At 42.5% G+C, this 21,405-nt stretch overlaps 2 protein-coding genes across 6 annotated transcripts in view; one reads left to right on the top strand and one right to left on the bottom strand.

Moving 5' to 3' along the window:
• Window positions 1-933: 933 nt before the first annotated feature.
• On the top strand, window positions 934-7,788 carry SFT2D3 (SFT2 domain containing 3). 2 transcript variants are annotated; one of them, XR_009463432.1, is made up of 2 exons: window positions 934-2,037; window positions 7,699-7,788. XR_009463432.1 is itself a non-coding variant. In XM_059730899.1 (1 exon), exon 1 carries the CDS (start codon window positions 1,047-1,049, stop codon window positions 1,653-1,655), a length of 609 nt encoding a protein of 202 aa, XP_059586882.1. In that variant the 5' UTR covers window positions 934-1,046; the 3' UTR covers window positions 1,656-2,904. The 2 variants fall into 2 exon arrangements, 1 of the variants encoding a protein (XP_059586882.1); XM_059730899.1 differs by lacking the exon at window positions 7,699-7,788 and having other exon boundaries at window positions 934-2,904.
• WDR33 (WD repeat domain 33) overlaps window positions 5,379-21,405 on the bottom strand; it is a 116,900-nt gene continuing 100,873 nt past the window's right edge. For 2 of the 4 annotated variants that reach the window (XM_059730890.1, XM_059730891.1), the window contains 5 exons: window positions 13,103-13,205; window positions 11,835-12,297; window positions 7,676-8,055; window positions 7,183-7,368; window positions 5,379-6,049 (listed from right to left, as the gene is read on the bottom strand). In XM_059730890.1, coding sequence (XP_059586873.1) covers window positions 5,817-6,049; window positions 7,183-7,368; window positions 7,676-8,055; window positions 11,835-12,297; window positions 13,103-13,205 — 1,365 coding nt within the window. In that variant the 3' untranslated portion in view covers window positions 5,379-5,816. Of the gene's footprint in view, window positions 6,050-7,182; window positions 7,369-7,675; window positions 8,056-9,481; window positions 11,732-11,834; window positions 12,298-13,102; window positions 13,206-21,405 lie in introns of those variants that run through there. The other 2 variants (XM_059730892.1, XM_059730893.1) reach the window with 2 other exon arrangements.

The following is a 21,405-nucleotide window of genomic DNA, read 5'->3' on the forward strand; positions in this document are numbered from 1 at the left end:
GAGCTGTGGGCCAGCGTGGAGCAGGACAGATGGGCGTGGCTGTGATCATGGGGTGATGACAGTGTGGGGCTGGGGCCTGGGGCAGAGCTGTGATCCACTCCCTGCACAGCCCTGCAACCAGTGTCGCTTCCACGGGCAGGGGTGTGCTGGGAGCGGATCGCTATCTGCCCTGGGCCCTGGCTGCCCATACTGCTCCCGGACACTGCTCCCCACCTGCCTGCAGCCCCATCCCAAGTCAGACCAATGGCCATTTTTGGGGTCAGGAAGGAATTTTACCCCAGGGGAGGAGAGGGAGCCTGCCTCTAGTGGGGGTGTCCCTCTACCTGGGATCTTTTGGATGTATTAACAACCTGGAAGACATAGGCTGCCAGGTTCCCCTGCTTTACCCACGGCAGGACTGTGCTGTGGCAGGGCTGATGGTAGTTTAGCACAGGGGTTAGTTTATGGATTGGCAAGGGATGGTCTGGTTGGGGATGACCCTGCCTCAGACAGGGGTTAGACTAGATGACCTCTGGAGCTCCCTTCCAGCCCCACTCCTCTAGGAGTCTGGGAATTGTTTTCCCTTTTTCTAAGCCCATGTAATTCAGCCAGCCCGAGCGAAGTGCTGCGGATGCTCTCGCTTGGGTGTAGCTCGATTGGGAATATTTTTAACAAGTGAAATAAAAGCACTCCCCGAAACGAGGGGTGTTCGCGTGGGTTTAGTTAAACCAGGGCGGACTTCCCGGTGCTGCACGTGGGTGCTCCCCACTCTCACGGTACCGGAGCACCTCGCGCTCCTCCTCCTCCCGTCGCGGCCCCGCCCGTGGCTGAGGCGGAGCTCGGGTGCAGTTTCTGCCCACACCGCCCCGCGCTCCTGCCAAGCACCCCTCCCGTTGCCATGACGACAGGAGGGCTCCGAATGGCACCCGAACGCTGCCCCACCCCTCCAGTGAGAGCCTGGCCCGGCGGAGCACCGCCCCGCCCCGCCCCGCCCCCTGCCGCCGGCCGGATGTGACGTACCTGCAGGCTGGGCCGCGTAGGGCAGTGCCGTTAACCGCCGCGCCGAGATGGCGGACCTGGGCCGGCAGCTGCAGGACTACCTGGCGCAGTCTAGAGCCGGCGGCGGCTCCGGGCCGGGCTCCTCGCGAGCCGAGCCGGCGGAGGCAGAGGCCGGGCCGCGGGCGTGGCTGAGTCGCCTGTCCGCGTGGCCGTGGGAGGCCGAGCCGGAGGCGGAGGAGGCGTCGCGGTGCTGGCCGGGCCTGGGGCTGACGCGGGGGCAGCGGTTGGCGGGCAGCGCGCTGTGCCTGGTGCTGGCCGCGCTGTGCTTCGGCCTGGCCGCGCTACACGTGCCGCTGCTGCTGCTGCGCGCCCGCCGCTTCGCACTGCTCTGGTCGCTGGGCTCGGCCCTGGCGCTGGGCGCCGCCGCGCTGCTGCGGGGCCCGGACCACCTGCTGTGGCCGCCGAGCCGCGCCGGCGCGCTCTACCTGGGCGCCCTGGCGGCCACGCTCTACGCCGCGCTCGGCCTGCGCAGCGCCGCGCTCTCCGCCCTCGGCGCCGCCGCCCAGCTGGCCGCGCTGGCCGCCTGCCTACTCTCGCTGCTGCCCGGCGGCGCCGCCGGCCTCAGCTACCTCGGCGGCTTCGTGCGGCGCCGCGTCGCCAAGACCCTGCCCGTGTGACCTCGCGGCTTCGGCCCCGGATTTCGCGAGGAGCCGGCTTGGGGGCCCGGGCGCCAGGACTTGGCCTTGCGACTAGTGCCTCGAAGAGCAGAGACGGTGGCCGCAGCGGTTCCCATTCCCACGGACTCAAGCCTCTCTCTCTCCTCGCTTCCACCTCCAGCACTCAAGGAGCCACTTCACAGCCACCCTGGGCTGTAAGCTGCTGCAGTGACACTAGGAGCTGGTTTCCTGGGCTGTAGGTGCAGCAGGCCCTGGGCGGGCCAGCTCTCAGCACCCACCTGTCATGAAATTGGCGTTACAGCACTGCTCTGGATGGCTGAGAAGCACCAGGAATGCCAAACTCCTGTCTCAGCTGTAAGACTTGCACAGGCCACTTGGAAAAGTGAGTCACAATAAAGCCAGATGCAGCAGAAATACTAATGGACCCAGAGTCTGAGGCAGCAAGTAGAGTCTTACTACACTTGCTGCTTGCTGAATTCACTGTATTTCAGGAGGTGTTGATACTTAGCAAAATGTGGGGAATACAGGCACATTGGTGAAACTTCAAGGAAGGCTAAGTATATCACAAGCATTATCTCATTTGTCATAGTTCAGCACACACCTTCAAAAGTGCTCCTTTTGGACTAAGGTGATCTAGGATTGGTCTGAACAGCAATCCAAGGATATATCTGTTCCATTTCTAACTGTACCTTCCATCAGTTCAGTAACATGACGACTGAAAAGTAACATCCTTTTAACTAACCCAGGTAATAGCTGTAGCTGCTGTGGATCGCAGAAAGGTGCCTCCTTTAGCAAATAGGATCATCTTAGGCAAGCAATCATAGAGAAGTAGTGAAAGTAATTACTAGTTTTCAATTTCACTCAAAATGCATTACTGCTTCTATTTCTACTTTGTGGCAGTGCTGTCTTGTGTTCGCTGTTGGATTTCAGGTACCTTTGCGATGTGTAGGGTGAGTTTCTGATATCTTTGCTTAAGTAAATGCCATAGCCCATTTTACACCTATTTTAGGTGCTGGTCAGGGAAGTACATGTTCAAATGATGTTTACAGCCTGATCTTGAGAAGATTTGGCCAAATAAAGCAGACCAAAGCCTGCAGTATTCCAGTGACCCACCACAGCTTAATCAGATAGTATTAACTGACTTGGTTATATTTGCACAGAATTAAAGTAATTACACAAACTGTAAAGTGGAACTTTAAAAGTGGAGCTAATTTTTTACAACTTTATTAAAAGTATTTTTTTACTAAAATTGCTAAATTAGATGTTCTAGCCACAGTCTAGTTTTTGTATCTTAAAAAAATAAGTCTGCACTGTTTGAACCAATACTGAATCTGCTGTTGGCTTGCAAGTTGGGGCTTCTCATTAACGATGTATGAAGTTGTACTTACAGCTTTAGTGTAAATAGGTTCCTTGTTCTTGGACAAAGTGATTAAAAAATGAACAGACTAGCTAGTTAATAGGTTTACAGCCTATTATATTTGACTGGTAAAAGGGCCTCAGCTGAAGAGAGCTTGTTCCTCCCATTACCATGAAACTATAGTTTGCTACCCAGCTGCTGCAACAGCCCTTTAAGGGACAGTAGACCACAGCAAATCTTATTCTCACAGGGGTTGCTGGTGCTCTGGTTCAACCCTGTTTTCTCCCCTTTAGAAGAACTGATGTTGTGGTTTTACTACATTTTGGGACTCCAGATTTTACTTTTAAGTTAGTAACAGTTCTGCCTTCTCATACTAGACCTTTTTAACACCTCTCTTTGGATGTGTTGCAGTTCCAACCTTTCTGAACTGATTTCAAACCTTGTTTAATTTAGAATGTTGCCATTCTGCATTTGGAGGGGTTAAGAATGGCTTATAAAAATTACTTTTAGTGAAGAGTTAAGGAGGTCTTGTACTAAAACAACTTGCAGAGAAACAACAGCATAAACCTATGTTTTATCTAAAAATATTTAGATTTCAGAATTTATGTTAAACAGCGTGCAGTGTTTTTCCATGTCTTTGTCCAAAGTGGGAGCTTTCTCAGCCCTTAATGGGAGAGAGGCTGCTGGAGTCAGCCTCTTTATTATCCCAGTTGTTTAGAGGATATTGGAGCCAGCGTTGAATCAGATTCAAAGCAGTCAATAAAAATCACTTTTTCCTGTCAGTCTTTCAGGGCAGCTGGGATGCAAGGCTTGTATTTTTAATGTGAACCATTCTTTAGGAGAAAAGATAAAGAACACAAACTGCTTTCCCTTTACTAATAATCATAACCTACTACAAAGAATGTGCATTGCATCTTTATTTAGCACAAATCCTGGATGGTTGAAGATACAAATATGTAGATATGATTGAAGACCCTCCTTAACTGCTGCTTACCAGTCTTTCCTTAAAAACATTCTCTGTAGAAAAAATACCTGGTAACATCATTTTATAGGCCAGAGTTTCCTTAAATCAGTTCAGCTCCTGTAACATACTTTGTATTTAGTATAATTTGGTTGAATTTAAACTGTTCCACGTGCACCAGATAGATACAATGGAAAAAGATAGCCTCTCCTGCAAAGCATGCATAAAGAATTGCTAAGTCCCACAAATGTAACACAGGTCTTTCCTATCTACAATTCAGTCAGGCTGTGCCTGTGGGAACTTGCATCTTTTAGTAAAATATGAAAACAAAAGAATGATTTGCCACATATGCATCTACTCTTGTTGCAGAGAGCAGTTTCAGTGACACATTATGGAAGTCCTCAGCTCTCCACTCCCTTTACCTTTTACTTACGCTTATGGTGCAGGAGCTCACGGTATTCTTCCATTATCCTCTAGCTCCTGTACCTAATTCTTGAGTTCTTCAGTCAGTAGTGCAGGAAACTTAATTTCCAGGAAAAAGATGGTTCTCAGATACTCACTTATGTGGGACTAATCTCCTGAGTAAAGGATAGGATGCTTTACAACTTCATCCACCAGGTTTCAGGTGATTTATGGGGAAAACTGAAACAGCATGGTTGGTAAGCAGCTTTATTATGAAATAGAAATAATTAAATAGGAATAAAAAAAATAAAAATTGTAACAATGTTGCAATGGAATAAAATGATGGAACATAAAAATCTAAAGAAAAGTATATATATATATTTTAAAATATCTATGATCAAGGTACCTGGCTTGCACTTGCTAACCTTTTAGGATGCACCAGCTGGTAATATAGTGATCATTTTTCTTGGCAGTGTGTATACTTGTCTACTGTGGAAAAGTTGGTATGTGCAGCCAGATTAATCTGCTGCTGAATTTCTATTCTCTGTGGCATAAGACTTGATGCTATTTTAAATTAAGGATATATTGTTTCAAGTACTTCCCCACAGGAAGCTATGAGTTTATTGAAGAAAGGCTATTTCGGCAGTAGTCAGTCAGAGTGAGGCCTCTTTGTGCCATCTGTGCTTCAAAAGCTTTTGCCAGTGTTCTACATTTGTCTTCCAAGAGTGGTAGGACTGCAAACATTGACCTTTTGTGTATGTGTACTGTAATAGATGTGCAGCACCACCACCACCCATACATTATTTGATAAACATATGGTGCCAATGGTATAAATGAAAATTCTCAAAACATAAAAGCCCAACACTGATGGGACTAACGCAGTAGTACTTTCGTACTGTAGAGAATTATAGAGGTAGTCCTATGGCTCCATGAATCTGAAAATTAAACAGAGGAAGATGCTTTTCCTGGTAGGTAAGTAAAGATAAAGAATCACACATTGCACTGATTTTTTTTTTGTTAATTCTTGCGCAAATTACATTTTGTATTCATACAAAAACAACTTAACTTTTTTTTCTGACAAACTGTACATATAGAAACAAGTTTCCATCTGGAGGTGAACAGAAATCTGTGGAGGTGCTCCATGTCTCACAAGACTAAAAAAAATTCCAGCTTTTATCTTCACAAAACAATGCAGATAAAAAGAGGGTGAGGAAGATGGGTTGGAGAGGGCAAAACAGAAAGCCAGCTACAACCTTGCAGCTAGTAGCAGTTGCTTGATCTAGGAAATGATCCTTGTTAGGAACTAATGCACATTCAGTTATTCCAAGTAGGAGTTCATTCAGGGTTGTGTTGCTGCAGGGTTACTCTGAAGGAGTCCACAATAGAAGTCTATTTAAATACTGTCCAGTAAGGACTGGGTATCACCCAGTCACAGCCTCTTCTATCGGCCCCTTCCACTGCCCCTAGATACTCCTCGCCTTGACTGGCCAGAGTTCATGGTGCTTCCTCTTCCCCAGTTACTCCCACTCCTTCCTCCTCTGGAAGGGTTACTGCCTCCTGTAGGGCCTCCACCAAAAGCTTCATCTCTGTGGAATCCATCATGATGATCTCTATCCAAAGAACTAGACCTCCCAGATTTTGGCACTCTCTGGGAAGGTCCTGTACTTCCTCGTCCTAAGGAAAGAAGCACATTGCTAGTGATTCTCTAATTCAAGTCATCCTTCTCAAGTACCAGAATATGCCCCCATCCTTAAGATTTATTGAGCTAATTCCTGTGCAACTCAAACCCTCCTAGATAATACATGATCTGAGATCTTCAATTTTTACGTGCATGGCTTCTACATATCCTTTTTCCTACCACATATAACAGTAATATCAATAGGAGAGTCCTCAATAGGGTAGCCAACAAAACAATTCCTCTGAAGCCAAATTACTGTTCCACCTGATACCATGGGCATGCAGCTTGTTAAATGAGAGTATATAAAGCATTGGAGTGCCCAGCCCTATCAGAACTCCACTTATGCCGAATAAGAAAATCTAATCCAAATTCCCTCTGACGGCATATGTGGACTTCAGTAGGTTCTTTATAAATCAATTTTTATGTTATTCATTAATAAGAAATCTTGTCTAAATCCTCTAATTGCAGAAGTGTCACTTAGTCTAGTTTTGATAAAGAGTCCTGAAGGGATGCTATATTCTACTTGACATGAACATAAATTGCATCTGGTCTTCCCAGGATCTAGAGCATTTCCTGTTACAACAATCTAGATAAATCTGGGGGGAAGGTACTTAACCAAAACAGCGTAGCAATTCAAGGCAATTAACAGGAAAAAGATGCTTTGCCCATCCGCTAACTAAGGCCAAGCTGATAATATTTGCTTCATTTTAGCAAAACTATATTGGGCATACCTGGCACCATGCAAAATGGAGGAAGATAGGATTTCTACCCCAAAGGCTTTACCACAAATGATAGACAAGTTCAGATCTTCAAACAGCCTTAAACCAGCATAAGACTGAAGGTGGCAGTGTCCATGTGTGAAAAGGCATTGTTCATATTTTCTATCATGCTCCAAAAACTGCCAGATCTTCATAGATAGTAACACCTGTTTTAAAATGTATTTTAAACCTAAAGTTCTACCCTATCACCCTACATGAGGAACTCTGTGCTCTCTGTCAAAAATATATACGGGCTTGCTTAACTATTCTCCAACCATTTAGGTTGGTCTAATAAAAGATATCAAATTCACCCAAGGAATCTTGTCTGCCTATACAGCTTTATGAAGTTCTCAGTACAAGCCACTATTTACCTTTGCCCCTCTCTTCCGGGGGCCCACCTGGGCCTTCCATTTCTCTGTGCTCAGATGTCCCTGGCCCATCATGCCAGGGACGTTTCCGTGGTGGCAGTGAGGCCATGTCCATACCCTGGAGTGAGGAAGAACGTTCTCGGGTAGCAGGAGAATGTCCGTCATGAGGAGGGTGATCCTGGCGGGAACCTGACCACAGGAGAAAAGACAAAGGTCCTTATCTGATGTTCTCTTTTTTTCAAAAGTACAGAAACAAATGTCTATGCTTTCTGTGTTCTTCAGCAACTTTATTCATAGTGAGCGCCTTCTCTGCCTGGCTCAGGAAACACATTAACCAGTCCTTGTATATACATCTGTTAAGTGTAAACACACATCTCTTCAACCTTTCTAAAGCTACCCATTAAAAAAACCCAACAGTTAAAACAATGGCATCTTTAGATACAGCTATGTAATAGTGCCAGACATGCTGTAAAGTAAATTCTGCCTACATTTTTACCTGGTTCTCTGTTTCCATCCCAGGATTCTGGTTTCCGTCCTTCAAAACGGGGAAACTCATCTGGAGTGGGAAGCAGACCTTTTCGGCCTCCTGTACAGCAAGAGATGGAGAACAAGAAACACTGTACCCAAACTATTACAATTACCCCAAGAACCATTTTTCCATTGCCATGAACAAGCTCATGGGTTTCAGTATGGAAGAATGCTCCCTTACCTCTTGGAGTCCCCCGACCTCGCCCTCGACCACCATGATCTCGTCCTCTTGAGTTATCATCTGATGAGTCAAAATTGTCTTCTGGCCCAAAGTCGTCAGGACCAGGAAAGCCATCCCTTCCCCTAGGTCCCCGGCCCTCATGTCTTGAGGGTGCTCCTCTTCTGAAGCTGCAAGAAAAAACATGGTACAAACGTTGTTTTAGAGCAAAATTAATCCCTGCTAAACCAAAGAGTCCATAATTAAACTTGCGTCTGAAATGTTCATCTACTATTGCTGCACTACCTACAAGTATTACAATTGGAAGAGATTTGTGGAGAATAACTTCTTTTTTTTGTGGCTTTCGTAACACTTTGCACGTGCATTTTCACTGTCTCCCTGTTCAGAGTCCTCGTGTTGTTTGTGTGGGTCTTTCACATGACAAGTGAGAGAAAAATATTTACAAGATATTTAAGTTGATAGTGTCCATTTAATGAAAAGGACAGTTAGAGTGATGTCACGTGACTAAGAAGAGGGCCAAGCTCAAGGCCCACTTTTTAAAACCCGTGGGAAGTGAAATTCTTTGAACTATGATGCGTTGGATTTTCTCTCCTCAAAACCATTTCTATTTATTTACCACTACATGGTGAAACCAAAGAGAAAATTATAATTAGAAGGAGTCTTTTCATGACTAGACAGAAGATTTTAATTTCCTGATTCCTGATTTTGGCTTATTTTGTTATGGTAAAATTCTTGAATCAGTAAAGCAGCTTTTATCTTGAAGGATTCCTAAAACATTGATTCATTTACCATGTGATTCTGGAAGTGCAGTTAACTCTGTCATGATGTCAGCTATTTAACAGAGCATAGCAATACACTGAATTGTGAAGATCAGTTTAGTTAACTGAAAGAATGGGGGGATTTAATTTAGACAAAGTTGTCTAAAACCATTTTGGTCATGACACTGAAGTTGACGCTTGTAAAAAGTATCAGAGAATCTTCAATGGATTGTATAATTAGTACCTAAAATTTATACTGGATCCTAAAGCAGCACAACATAGCCATCACTGCACCGAGGAATTGATTCGGAGCCTCTTCGGTGGGTAGAGTGCCTTTTACTAATCCTCACATGGCAACCGGAGGATCGCTTATAGGTTAGATATTTTCTGTATTTGTAGCACGTACTGAAGCTCTGGGAATGTTTGTAAAACTCTGTTTCCATGTGCAGAAGAGTTGGTAGTATTTCACAAACATTTTAAATACTACTACATCTCTACCCGTGTGCAACAGCTCCCTTTTTTTTTTTTTTTTTTTTTTTTTTTTTAATAACCGCCTCGGTGCACACCTCCTGTCAGAAGAGTTTGTGCTGACAGAGATGAGAAGTTTAGATGGTGCAGCTGCACTGGTTCAATTAGTCCTCACAATGCATTCCCACAATGCTGCCCACCCTTCAGTGACAACTTTGACATCTTAGAGCACTTTCTCTGCCCGCCTGTTGACTCCCCACCTCACCATCCCAGTTCCATGCTGGCCAAACTGTAGCTAGGTGGTACCAAGGTAGTCTTGTCATTGTGTGTCACCCCCTACCCCATCTCATTAAAGACACAGTGCATCCTATTACAAGCAAAACTTTAGATACTTTTATTTAGAATTTTAACAACATGAACCTTTTAATTACAAATTTAAATATTTTAACAGTAGTCATAACACAATACAAGAGTTTTAAACTGTTGTACATTTTTTTAATTAAAACAACTGGTCTCCACCTCCCAGCAAACAAACACAATAAAGGAGGATGCTGCAGCTGCACAGGCACAGCAGTGGCTGCAGGGAGCATTGGGCCTGGATGTGAACCATTTTACACAAACTTCGATGATCAGGGAAGACAAACTGAAGAGTTTCAGGAACAAATGGTTCAACTAGCACTGAGCAATACTGCTTAGCTTTTTAACTGCCTGGTCCTCTACTGTAGATCAACTTTAGATGTTCTTTAGAAGGTCTTCCACTAAAATACTGACTTAGTCTGACTGTGTAGCTTATAAATCTTAAAACTGCAACACAAAGTCCTAAGGCTACTGGAGTCAATGCCTTGCTTCTTGCCTTTTCAGCAATTTAATGGCCAGAGTTCAGCTTGAAAGTTTATAAGTGCTATGCCTGACATAGCTACTGTCCCTAATTTGGGCTCATAAATATGGTCACACATGAAATCCTGACTGGTGGGCTCGGTTCCTGTTTGAAGGTTCTCAAAAGTTCATCCACGAGGTACAGGAACTTATTACACAACCACATACTATGCAGACTATCAGGCAGGAAGAGCCAGGTCTCTGTAGTACATGTGTCATGTTGATGTGCACAAGAGGAGTAGGAAAAGGACAGGGATGTACAGGACAGAAAATCAGAGAAAAAGAGGGGGGCAGAGAGAGAGAGAGAGAGAGAGAAACACACACACACCACCCATGCTTAATCAAACCAATTATAATCTTTAAACTCCAAATCAAGTAAAAATGACGGGTGGGTTAGGACTGTTAGGATCACCCCTTAAAAGTTGCCAGAGGATGATGTCTATTTCAACCCCTCACTTACTCAAAGACGTTCATATGTTTGTTAAACATAATAATCCTCTTACAGTTCTATGCTGATTGTCTCCAATCAATCTGTATAGATGCGCTCTTACTTTAATCCCTCTCTCTCAGTTCAAAGGTCAAACTTACAAGTCTGGTAGCTTCCCAGGCTCTTCTCTTGAAACCTTTTTCAAATCAGCATCACATCAATTTCTCCCCAGTTCCTAGACACTTAAAAAACCTCAGCTACAACTGTACTTTTAAAAATATTGTCTGCCATCTCTTTCAGAATTCTATGGTACAGACCATTCAGTGGTGAAGCTCTGTTTCTAATTACTCTTTTTTTTCAAAGGTGTGGAGTGATTACCTTTGTTTAGTTATTTTTCACTTCTTTTCATATTCCTCACACAAAAGAAATGTACCTCTTACAGAGCAAATAGCTAAAAGGAGAGCTGTATAGATGCAAAGTAAAAGGAATGTAAGAAAATGATTTAAAAAGGCAACTAAGACAGGATTGTACACTGTGAAGACAACAATACGTTTTTACAAATATACATGTATAATATATACATATGGAGTAGGTGGTCAGTGAGAGGTTAGACCATGGAAACCAAATTCTATTCTCCGTTACGCTAGTGTAAATCTGGAGTAAATTCCACAACAGTTAACTTTACTTGCTGAAAAGGAATTCCTCCCTATTTTCACTAATAACTTGACGCAAAATTTGTCTCCTGAGTTTTACTCAAGGAAACTGTAAGCAACTAAAAGGACCTTGCTAAAAACTAGGCTATTCTTGTGTTTTTCACCCAGCACTCAGGAAGAAATGTGTCAGAAAGAGAAATAAAAGTCCTAAAAACAAAAACCATGAGAAAATAGTAGATAGTCCAAGAGAGAGAGAATCTCTGCCCCTCATACTTATAGTAGGTTTACTGTTTCTTCTCCTTGGAAGTCTATAACATCTTACTTGTATATTTTTCTACAGCCATGCTGTAGCCTGGGACTGGAGATGAAAATACTGAATCTCCACTACTAGTGTTCCAAAGTTTGCCGCTTTTTAGTACAGATCTCTGGCCTTGAAGTCTCCTGTTAATTCTTCTCAATACGATTTCAAATCTCCCGTCCTGTGTCACCCGATCTTCTCTCTACACATTTCCTCCCTTTTCTTTACACTTACAGCATAAAGACATGGAAGCTGCTGTGTGCAAGACTGTTTTTCATGTTTTCTTCTATTATTGAATGATTTTAAATACTCTATACGTGGGTATGCTAGAGATTTCATTTCCTTATTGGTTTCCAGTTTATAAATCTGAAACAGATAGATTCCTAAATGAAAAGGAACCCAAGGAGAAAGATCCCCCACCCCCCTCAGTTACCCTTTATCCAAAAGCATTGACTAGACTTGTTCTTACCTCTCATCCCGTCTTCCACGGAATCGTGCTTCTTCAGGATCCCGTGGATATCTCTCATCCGAAGGTCTCCGTCCTTCCCATGCCCCAGGAGGCCCACGGTTTGAGCCCCCTCCTTCAAATTCCCTGTGATCAGGGGGAAAGGGAGGCCCTGGGCCACCTCGTCTCCATTTCTCATCTTGTAGTGGTGGGCCTCCTCTCCCCTCAAAGTCACGTAACCGATGGCCAAATCTTTTGTCTGGATGGAAATCATCACGGAAGTCATCTGGCCGCTCAAAGTCATCATGGAAATCTGGATGAGGTCCTCGTCTATCAGGCAGGCCCCTGTTGTCCCTACCATCACCCCACTCCTGACCACTTCGGAACGGTCCTCTCTCAGGACCATGATCTGGAGGACCACTGTTCTGATCATGCCTTCTGTCTGTGAGAGGGCCCATGTGATGGTTTGGAGGGCCACGAGCATCACCTGAAGGGAAAGATGCAACAAAACGTCTGTGACACTTTCTAAATCACTCCAGGGGCCTTTCAATTTTTATTTTTTATTTATTTTACAACTCTGAAAAAAACAGACCTTACATTCAACATTTACTCATGCAGAGGAACGTTTTCTTCCATATTTCTACCAGAGACCTGTAGATAGCTCTCTCCATATGTCTACCTCTTACTCTGTTCTGGCCTCATCAATCTAGAACAGTGGTTCTCAACCTTTCTAGGCAAAAATGTCAGCTCTTAATTTTCACTTGTTTTTTGACTACAGAAAAATACTAGAGCAAGTCTTCTGTGGCAAAGAACTTTGGAAGTCCATAACAAGTCAGAATGATCTTATCATTATGGATTCCTATTTGGAATCTCTAGGTTCATCTGGTGAGTCAGTCAGCACACCTAACGTTGCTAACACTGCATGGAACCCTGAGGCACCCTTGAAAGAATCTTGTGGCACCTTAGTTAAGAATCACTAATCTAGAGCAGAGGTTCCCAACCACCAGGCTGTGGCCCGGTGGGTTGGCTGTGGGGTCGTGGCACAAGGCCCCACTCAGAGCCCCGTCTGTCCACCCGGGTGAGTGGCTTCCAGGGTTACAGCTGAGCTTCCAGGGTTAAAGTCAGGCAGCAGGGGAGCCCCAGGAGGGAGGCAGGCAGCTCTGCGCACCCCATCCTGCTCCCACCCGGCCATGGTAAAAAAAAATGTTGGGAACCACTGATCTAGAGGCATCACACATGATCTGACTCTCTGGCAGGTTACTTATACTTAAGTAAATAAGATATTTAGTTACCTTTATTAGGCCCAGGTCCTTGGTTGTGAGGGGCAAGACGGCCCTGTCCTCCTTGCTGCCCCAGTCCTGGAATTAATGGTGGAGGACCTGGGTTCTGTCCTTCCTGCAAATGTAAAACAGATCAAGTAGTTGATACATATCATACACACCATTTGCTTTCAAATGTGTGGTAAGAGAACAGTACTTTCGATACATTTTACACATACTCTACCACTCATACCAAGAGTTAAACACTGAAATACTAGTTGACACTTAAATTGCTTGATTTTGTTATCTGTATGTTGCATATACTGGTAACATTCTCTCGCATAGTATGAGGGGTATATACAGTATATAGAAAATGAACTGTTGCGGAACTGTTGTTAAAAATGATCATTCTATGCACAAAACCTACTCCTGTAACTTTCTATTCGTGATGACTGATGACAATGAAGCAATTAATTTATCTGTCCATTGCAGAGAACGAGGGATGTTTGCATATTATTTTTATGAATATCAGGTGCACCTCTACCTAGCTGGTTGATATTGCACTCAACTGATTACACAGACTTAACAAATGGAGTCTGGTATGAGGAAATTAAAATGTAATACTCACAAAGATATTGATGTTACACTTTATAGAGAGAACAACAAAATGGAGTTATCATCTGGGAAATTGGGGAAGTCATGTGTCTGGTCTAACCAGGCCAGCAAGGTTTAGTCTTCCTAGGTCTAACTCTAGGATCAACTGAAATACTAAAACATTAAAAATGTTCAACTGAGTAGAAAGAAGAAAATGAATGGATTGTCAGCATACAGATATGCACAGAATGGGAGAAAATGTAGCAGTCTCTCTTAGCCAAGGATAAGAAATTTATGGAAGCTTGCAAAGAGAGATTAAGATGCAAATAAAATCCATGCACGGAAGCCTTTAAACTGTATTGTCCCTTTGCTCTCGGTACAATATGCCATTAAGAAATAAATAATGCTCTGTTCTAAAGCAACTGGGTTTCCTGAGTCACTTTAATCAGCCGGTGTGACAGACTTCCAAAATAAAAGGGCTTGTGAAGGAGTCTTGTCTATTTGGGTGTGTTGTATTAACATGCCTGGGCAACAGGAAGACTGCTGCCCAAAGATCCAGTTCCAATGTGCCTGAACTACGTGTATCCATTCTGCAGAGAGGTAGATGGTTGCTAGAATTGTCACCTCTGGGCAGGGGCAGATCTAGGATTTTGAAAAGGGGGGTGCAGATGGTGTGGTGTATCATCACATATAACATGACACATTTTTCACCAGTTAAAGAGAAGCTACAAGGCTTTACTAATATGCTATGGGCCTAGAACTATGTTATTCAGTTTAAGATCAACACAAAAACAAATATAACTTTACTGGAATACTCACTAATTTGCAATATAATATATTCAATTTACAAAGCACAAGAAACTAGGCAAAAATGGTCAAAAGATTGTGTCGTCAGTTCTGTAGTCATTATAGTTAAGTATACATCTATTTTTCAAATTCATAAAACAAAATCTAGTCTTCTTGAGGGTCTTGACAGTGCCTTCAATACTTAACTGTCAGTCACCTGAGTTAATATTAGTACACCTGAGTTTAGGGCTGCTCACTCAGGAGATGTTAAAAACAAAACAAAGCCCCCCCTTCCCCCCCAAACAAACAAACAGTGCTTTACTTTAAACTCTGTGTGTTCCCATACTGAGCCAGCGCATGTCCAGAAGAGGCCCTGCGTTAACTGGACCCAGCTCGCCCAACATCCATATAGATTGGGGTGCATTAGCAGGGCTTTTTTTGGTGCTTTATCTAATAGCTGATTGAGTCAGCTATTAGATAAAAGCACTAAAAAACTCTGCTGAAGTGCCTGTTCTATACAGACACTGCAGAACCAGGTCAAACTAATGCACTGCTTTTTCTGATAGAGCACTTTTCCCCCATCCCCCATATCTGTCAGCAGCCATAGTTTTTAGCTAGAACTAAGATAGTCTTTAGGTCTCTGAAACAGAAGAGAGATTACCAGGAATGACTAACAGACAGCAAAATTGCAGAAGGGTAGTTTGAATAGTGGAACATCAAGACCACTAAAAAGGGCAGTGGGTTGTTAACACCTATGGAATGAAGAGACATTAGCATGAATTAGGTAGGTTATTTATAATGAGGCATGAAGTCAGTTGATTTCCTCACTGCTTGCTGCCTGAATAGAAATGCCACTGCCCCTCCCAGGCAGTTGGTTTTACATTTAGGGTACAGCAGGAATCAAAGTGGCAACTGCACCCCCTCTATCCCCCTAAATTTGCTCCTGCCTCTAGAATGTACTTGAGAATAGCTAAAAGATGTGGTTCACTTTGTAACTATGACACACACCAATAAAAGTGACTGTCTCTTAAGTGAACAAGTAGAATGTTGCCGTGACATATGACACAAAGTGAGCTGTATATCAAAATGTGTACATGCACAACTTCCTACACATAACTATCAAAAAAGTACATGGCTAGAGACAGGTGCCTTGCTTTCATACTATTTTATAGGGGCCTGTAAAATAACTATTAAACTGTTACATTTGGTAATGTCTAGATACAGAACACATCTCATAATTACATAAATTATAAACCTTTTTAACACAATAGACGCAAGCCATATATTCAAGTTAAATTATTGTCATGCTCCTAGGTAGCTCGGGGAGCACTGTCATTCTTCTGTGACTAGAAATAAAAGTTAATGTGTGACTATTTTTTCCCAAATCTTAGAATAAAGTATAACTTAATTTATAATGAATATTTCAACTGCAACAGTTGTACATTCACACAAAAGTAGTAAATGCCAACATATTTTTTATATATGGGAGAGGTCATAAGCTGCTTTTTATGTCCACTGCGGACAGAACAACAGCAGTGGAGATTTAGGTGAGACATTAAAGGAAAACTTCCCAGCTGTAAGGACAGTTAAGCACTCGAATAAATCACTCGTGGAATCTCCATCACATGAGGTTTTTAACAAAACAGGTTAGACATACATCAGTGAGAAAAAACATCTGTCAGACATAGCTGATCCTGTCTTTGGTTCAAGAAGACTAGATGACCTTTCGAAGTCCCTTCCATCTCTATTTTCTATGGCTTTATATTACATAATCACATATGTAATGGTGCTTTCCGTGGTAAATAATATTGTCACATTTTTATTCATTTGCTCAAAATCTCATAAATGATTTATTGGAGAAATACATGTTGTAGTAATAATAGACATATATGCTAGTGATCATCTGTGTAATAATATACATATATGCTAGTGATCAACTAGGTTGGCTCTGTAGAAGCATAGTAACCTTTTCACGCAGTTTATCCTCAACCCCTTTAATACAGTTTGTACTTTACTTTCTCTAGGTCATGGACAAACTCCTTCAGGAATAAGAATTCTTTCTTGGCGACTGAGGCTGTTACCTTTGCACCTTCACACTTGCTCCTCAAGTAATCAGTGGGACTACTACAGAGATAAGGTGCTCATCAATGAGAAGAGCAACAGAATCTATATCACAAGGAATGAAAATTTGAAGAGTTCATGCTTTCTACTAATTTCCATGAAAAATTAAAATTGACATATTCTCTCATTAAAAATGTCATTCAGGTTCAAAGTATACATCCATTTTAAGCAGCAGCAATGTATTTACATTGCAATGCATTAATGAAATGTCACACATGGAGTTGTAATAACTGAAAGTGACTATCATTTTTTACTCAAATATTTCATATGTAAGCATTCAGAGGTCCAGAAAATGCTAAATTACACACCTTAAAGTTCTTTTAATAGTTTTTGCTCTATAGTAGTGCCTTACTTGCTTTAAAAAATAAAAGAACTGGAAATAGAGGTAAAACCAATAGAAAGAGCCAGAGTTTCCTGGGCTTTGAAGCTGTGCTAGTTTGTTTAGAGAAAGAAAGAAACAGAAGATCTGATGAAACTGAAATCAATAAAAGCTTTTCCACCAACATCAATATATACTGGACTGTGCCCACAGTGTGTAAATTAAGTAATCTGTCTGACAAGATTTAGGTAAGCATTCCCAGAATGCTGCTAACATCCGTGGTCAAAGGACCTGCTGATGTTTATAACGTCTCGTCTATTTAACTTTGTTAAATTCTGGTTAACCTGGCATAGGTATGTTCTGGCAAATGGAGCTTAGCTGGGTTTAAGAAAAACTTGGACCCATTCCCTTTTCCTTGGCTGCACTTCCTAGGCAGGCATTCCAAGTCCTGCCCAACAGCTAGTGGAATTCTCTAGTGGCCAGGTAACAAAATGTAGTGAAGCAAAACAGCTTCAACATACCAGAGTATCTGTCTCATTATATACATACATACATAATCATGACTGAAATACAATAACCTCTGGACAACTCGATAAACTGCCAACCAATACAAGGGACAAAATGCAACAGGGAGGCAAAGACGGGGGAGGGACAAATTCTGTATGGACACAGGGGAACACCTAGTCTTCTAAACTTCATCTTATGCTCATTTAATATCCAGAGGCACAGAAGACATGCTGCTTTATCTGAAAAGTCCACAGAGTCAAATAGATGAAATTTGATTCGTTTTTCTTGAAGCTAAAGTTGTGAACTAGTCCTGTTTAGATTAGATTTGGAATGACAGCAGTTGTGAGCACACTGGCATTAGTAAATAACTCAAAAGCATGGTTACTGTACTGTTGTGAAAAGCCATCTACCTACCTACATTTGAATACCAACTTCTCTCTCCCCAGGAAGTAATATTATCAATTATGTCTCTACTGCAATCTTTTTCATATATATATATATATATATATATATATATACACACACATACACACACACACACACACACACACACACACGTAATCCAACACCCCGTGAAGGATTTGTGCAAGGCAGCATGTCAAGCATAAAAGGAGAAATGCTTGCTCACTCCCATCATGGTGCAATGTCTCTCTATTTCTCCAGTCTACAGGAGAAGCAGGTGATAATCATCAATGCTTACATAGAACTGTATCAACATTCAGCATTAATCCCCAGAACCCCTGCTGAGGTAGGGAAATCTTAATATCTTCATGTTATAATGTTATAGATGGACAAACAGGGAGCAAATAATTTGCCCCAGTTCATAAAAGTACATACAAGTCACACAAAGGACAAACGTCTCACAGGTCAAAGTCTACTGTTCAAAAATCTCTGAGTTAGGTAACTCTGATTGTATCTACTTTACAAACAGACAGGCACAAAGAGGTTAAAAGACAAGCTATGAACTTAAAAATCATTTTTTGTCTGAACATGTTTTACATACTACAGTTAAAATGAGAAGGAGCGAGAGAAAAATAGAGAAGGAAGTTTCTTAGCAGTTTTCAGTTTAAATGAATCTGACTAAACAAACAGTGCTATCAAACACACAGAATAGTTTTCCATTTGGTTTTCCTCCATTTCAGAAAAATGTGGCTGTAAACAGTAATTACTAGAAGGGTCAAAGGACAGGAATAGTATTAAAAGGCAGTTTTAACCCTTTTTTAAAAAAATAACTAGAACATAAGAACTGCCATTTACTGATCAGACCATAGGTCCATCTTGCCCAATATCCTGTGTCACACAGTGGCAAAAGGAGTCAACTGGGTATGACCAGAGTTTTTTCCCCCCACTGTTCCTCTCTCATTTGCAGCCTCCAGCATTTAAGGTCTAGGAGGTTCAGATTCGGAGGCTGTACTCCTACCTCCCACGCTCAATAGCTACTGATGCACCTTTCCCTCCAAGAATTTGTCCAATCCCTTTTTCAATCTGGCTAAACTGTCTGCTTCCACAATATCTTGTGGCAATGAGCTCCACACTTTAATGAGATGCTGTGTGAAAAAGAACTTCCTTTTGTTAGTTTTAAACATACTACCTACCAGTTTCATTTTGTGACCGCTAGTTCTTGTATTGTGAGATAGTAAAGAATAAATCCCTACTTACTTTCTCTTCACCATTATTTTTCAAACTTTTACCTTGTCCCTACTCAAGCATCTATTTTCTAAACCGAACAGGCCTAACCTCTTGAGTCTCTCCTCATGTGGAAGCCCCTCCATACCTCTAATCATCCTTTTCTGTACCATCCTAGCTCTATAGTCTTGTTCAGGTGTGGGGACCAGAACTGGGCACAGTGAATCTTTAACTTCTATTGGCTCAGCACCTCACAGAGCAGAGGTCAGTCCTCAGTTGGTCCCTAGGCTTGGCCGTAAGAAACTGACATTGATATGAATTGAAAGACAGTGAAATAGGATCATAAGAAGGCAGGGCTGGAAGAGACACAAGGCTATCTAGTCCAGCTCCCTATTCAAGGTAGGATCATCCCTCACTCAACAATTCTAGCCAAGGGTCTGTCCAACCTGTTCTTGAAAATATCCAGCAATGAAATTCCACAGCTTCTCTAGGTAGCCTGTTCCAAAACTTGACTACCCTGAGTCAAATAACTGAATAATAAGTGGTTGGTTTTTATTTCCAGATGAAGAAGATACATGTACAAACATGGAGGTGTTTGACTCCTTTGAGACCAGTACAGACACAAGAGGTCTAGGCACAGATAAAACCCTTTTCCCTTTATCCAGCCTATACTGAGGGAGTCTGCTGTGTGGCATGGATGAAGTCAAGGGTGGAATCACAATCGATTTAGAGGGTCATGGTGGTACTTTCAGTTTTATTAACAATTCTCTTGATGATCCCTAACATTTTGTTTGCCTTTCTGACAGCTGCTGAGCACTGAGCTGATGTTTTTAGTAAACTGTACACGATTCCCAAATCTCTTTCCTGCATGGTAACAGGTAATGTAGAGTCCATCATAGTGTAAGTATAATTTGGATTATTTTTGCCCAGGTGGATCACTTTACACTTTTCTGCATTGAATTTCATCTGCCATTTAGTTGCCCACTCACTCAATAGTGCCAGATTCTTCTGTAGTTTCTCACAGTGTACCTTGGTCTTTACCATTCTGAACAATAATGTGTTGTCCTCTAATTTGGCCGCCTCACTACTCACCTTTTTTTCAAATCATTTATGAATATGTTAAACAGCACTGGTCCCAACACAGATCCCTGGAGGACCCCACTATTTACTTCTTTCCATCCTGAAAACTGACCATTTATACTTACTCTTTCTCCATCTTTAAGCCAGTTTCTAATCCATTCAAATTAACAGCATTCATGTCAATGACAACTGAGATAACAAAGGCTTTGATTCTACAAGCTGCTTGAGGATGGCCCTGATTTGGGACCACAGTCTTAGCATGTGGACCAACAAGGTGTTTTCTATATAGTAAAAGAAGTGGAGCAAACACATGACACATAATCCTACCACAGAGTAAATAACTTACATTCAGAAAAAAATTTAGCCCTTGAAAAGAGAGTAAATTTTCCACATAGGAAAATTACAATGTAGAATATCTCTGTGTCCATTCCCCTAGTCATTTTACTGTTTGCTCAATGTGGACCAGCTCCCCTGCCTTCTAGTGGGCAGGTGTTATAATAGTACCTAATGTGGGCATTTAGCTAGGAAGTACTGATATGTATCCAATCCTTGCTACAGAGTAAATGTACATGGAGTAAAATCTGTAATAAATCTTTCTGTTGTGATTGTGTTTTGTGTTAGTTCCCTTAACGGCAGGGAAGAAGCTAGAGGGACAGTCCTATACAAAGGTCCTTATGCAAACATACTTATTTGCATGCATATACTCATAGTTTCATAGCAGCCAGGGTCAGGAGGGACCTGAACAGATCATCTAGCCTGACCCCCTGCCACAGGCAGGAATGAATCCTGGGTTCACAAGACCCCAGACAGGTGATCATCCAACCTCCTCTTGAATCTGCCGAAGGTAGGGGCAAGGACCACTTCCCTGGGAAGTTGGTTCCAGATTTTGGCCACCCTAACTGTAAAATATTGCCTTCTGATCTCTAACCTAAACCTATTCTCCATCAGCTTATGACCATTGTTCCTTGTCACCCCAGGTGGTGCTGGAGAGAAAAGGGCTCTGCCTATTTGCTGTTGAATTTGCATGTTTCCAATTTGATTTGGACCTTTTAATTGGTCTCCAGATTCTATTCGGATTTGGAGTTTCGGCTGCTGAATCGGGCCAAATCTCCTCTGAATCAAATCGGCTACCAAAGTTTTGCACAGCCCTACTTCCCGCTGTACCTGGCAGAGCCACCATATTAGCATGAACCAGCACCCAGGTGGCATTAACCTAGGTGGCTAATGCCGCCACAACTACCTAGTCCCCTACTCAAGCTTGGCAATTCAGATGATCACAGGTAACTGAATTCCACACCTGGAG

This window comes from Alligator mississippiensis, chromosome 7, assembly GCF_030867095.1.
Source record: "Alligator mississippiensis isolate rAllMis1 chromosome 7, rAllMis1, whole genome shotgun sequence".
NCBI lineage: Eukaryota > Metazoa > Chordata > Crocodylia > Alligatoridae > Alligator > Alligator mississippiensis.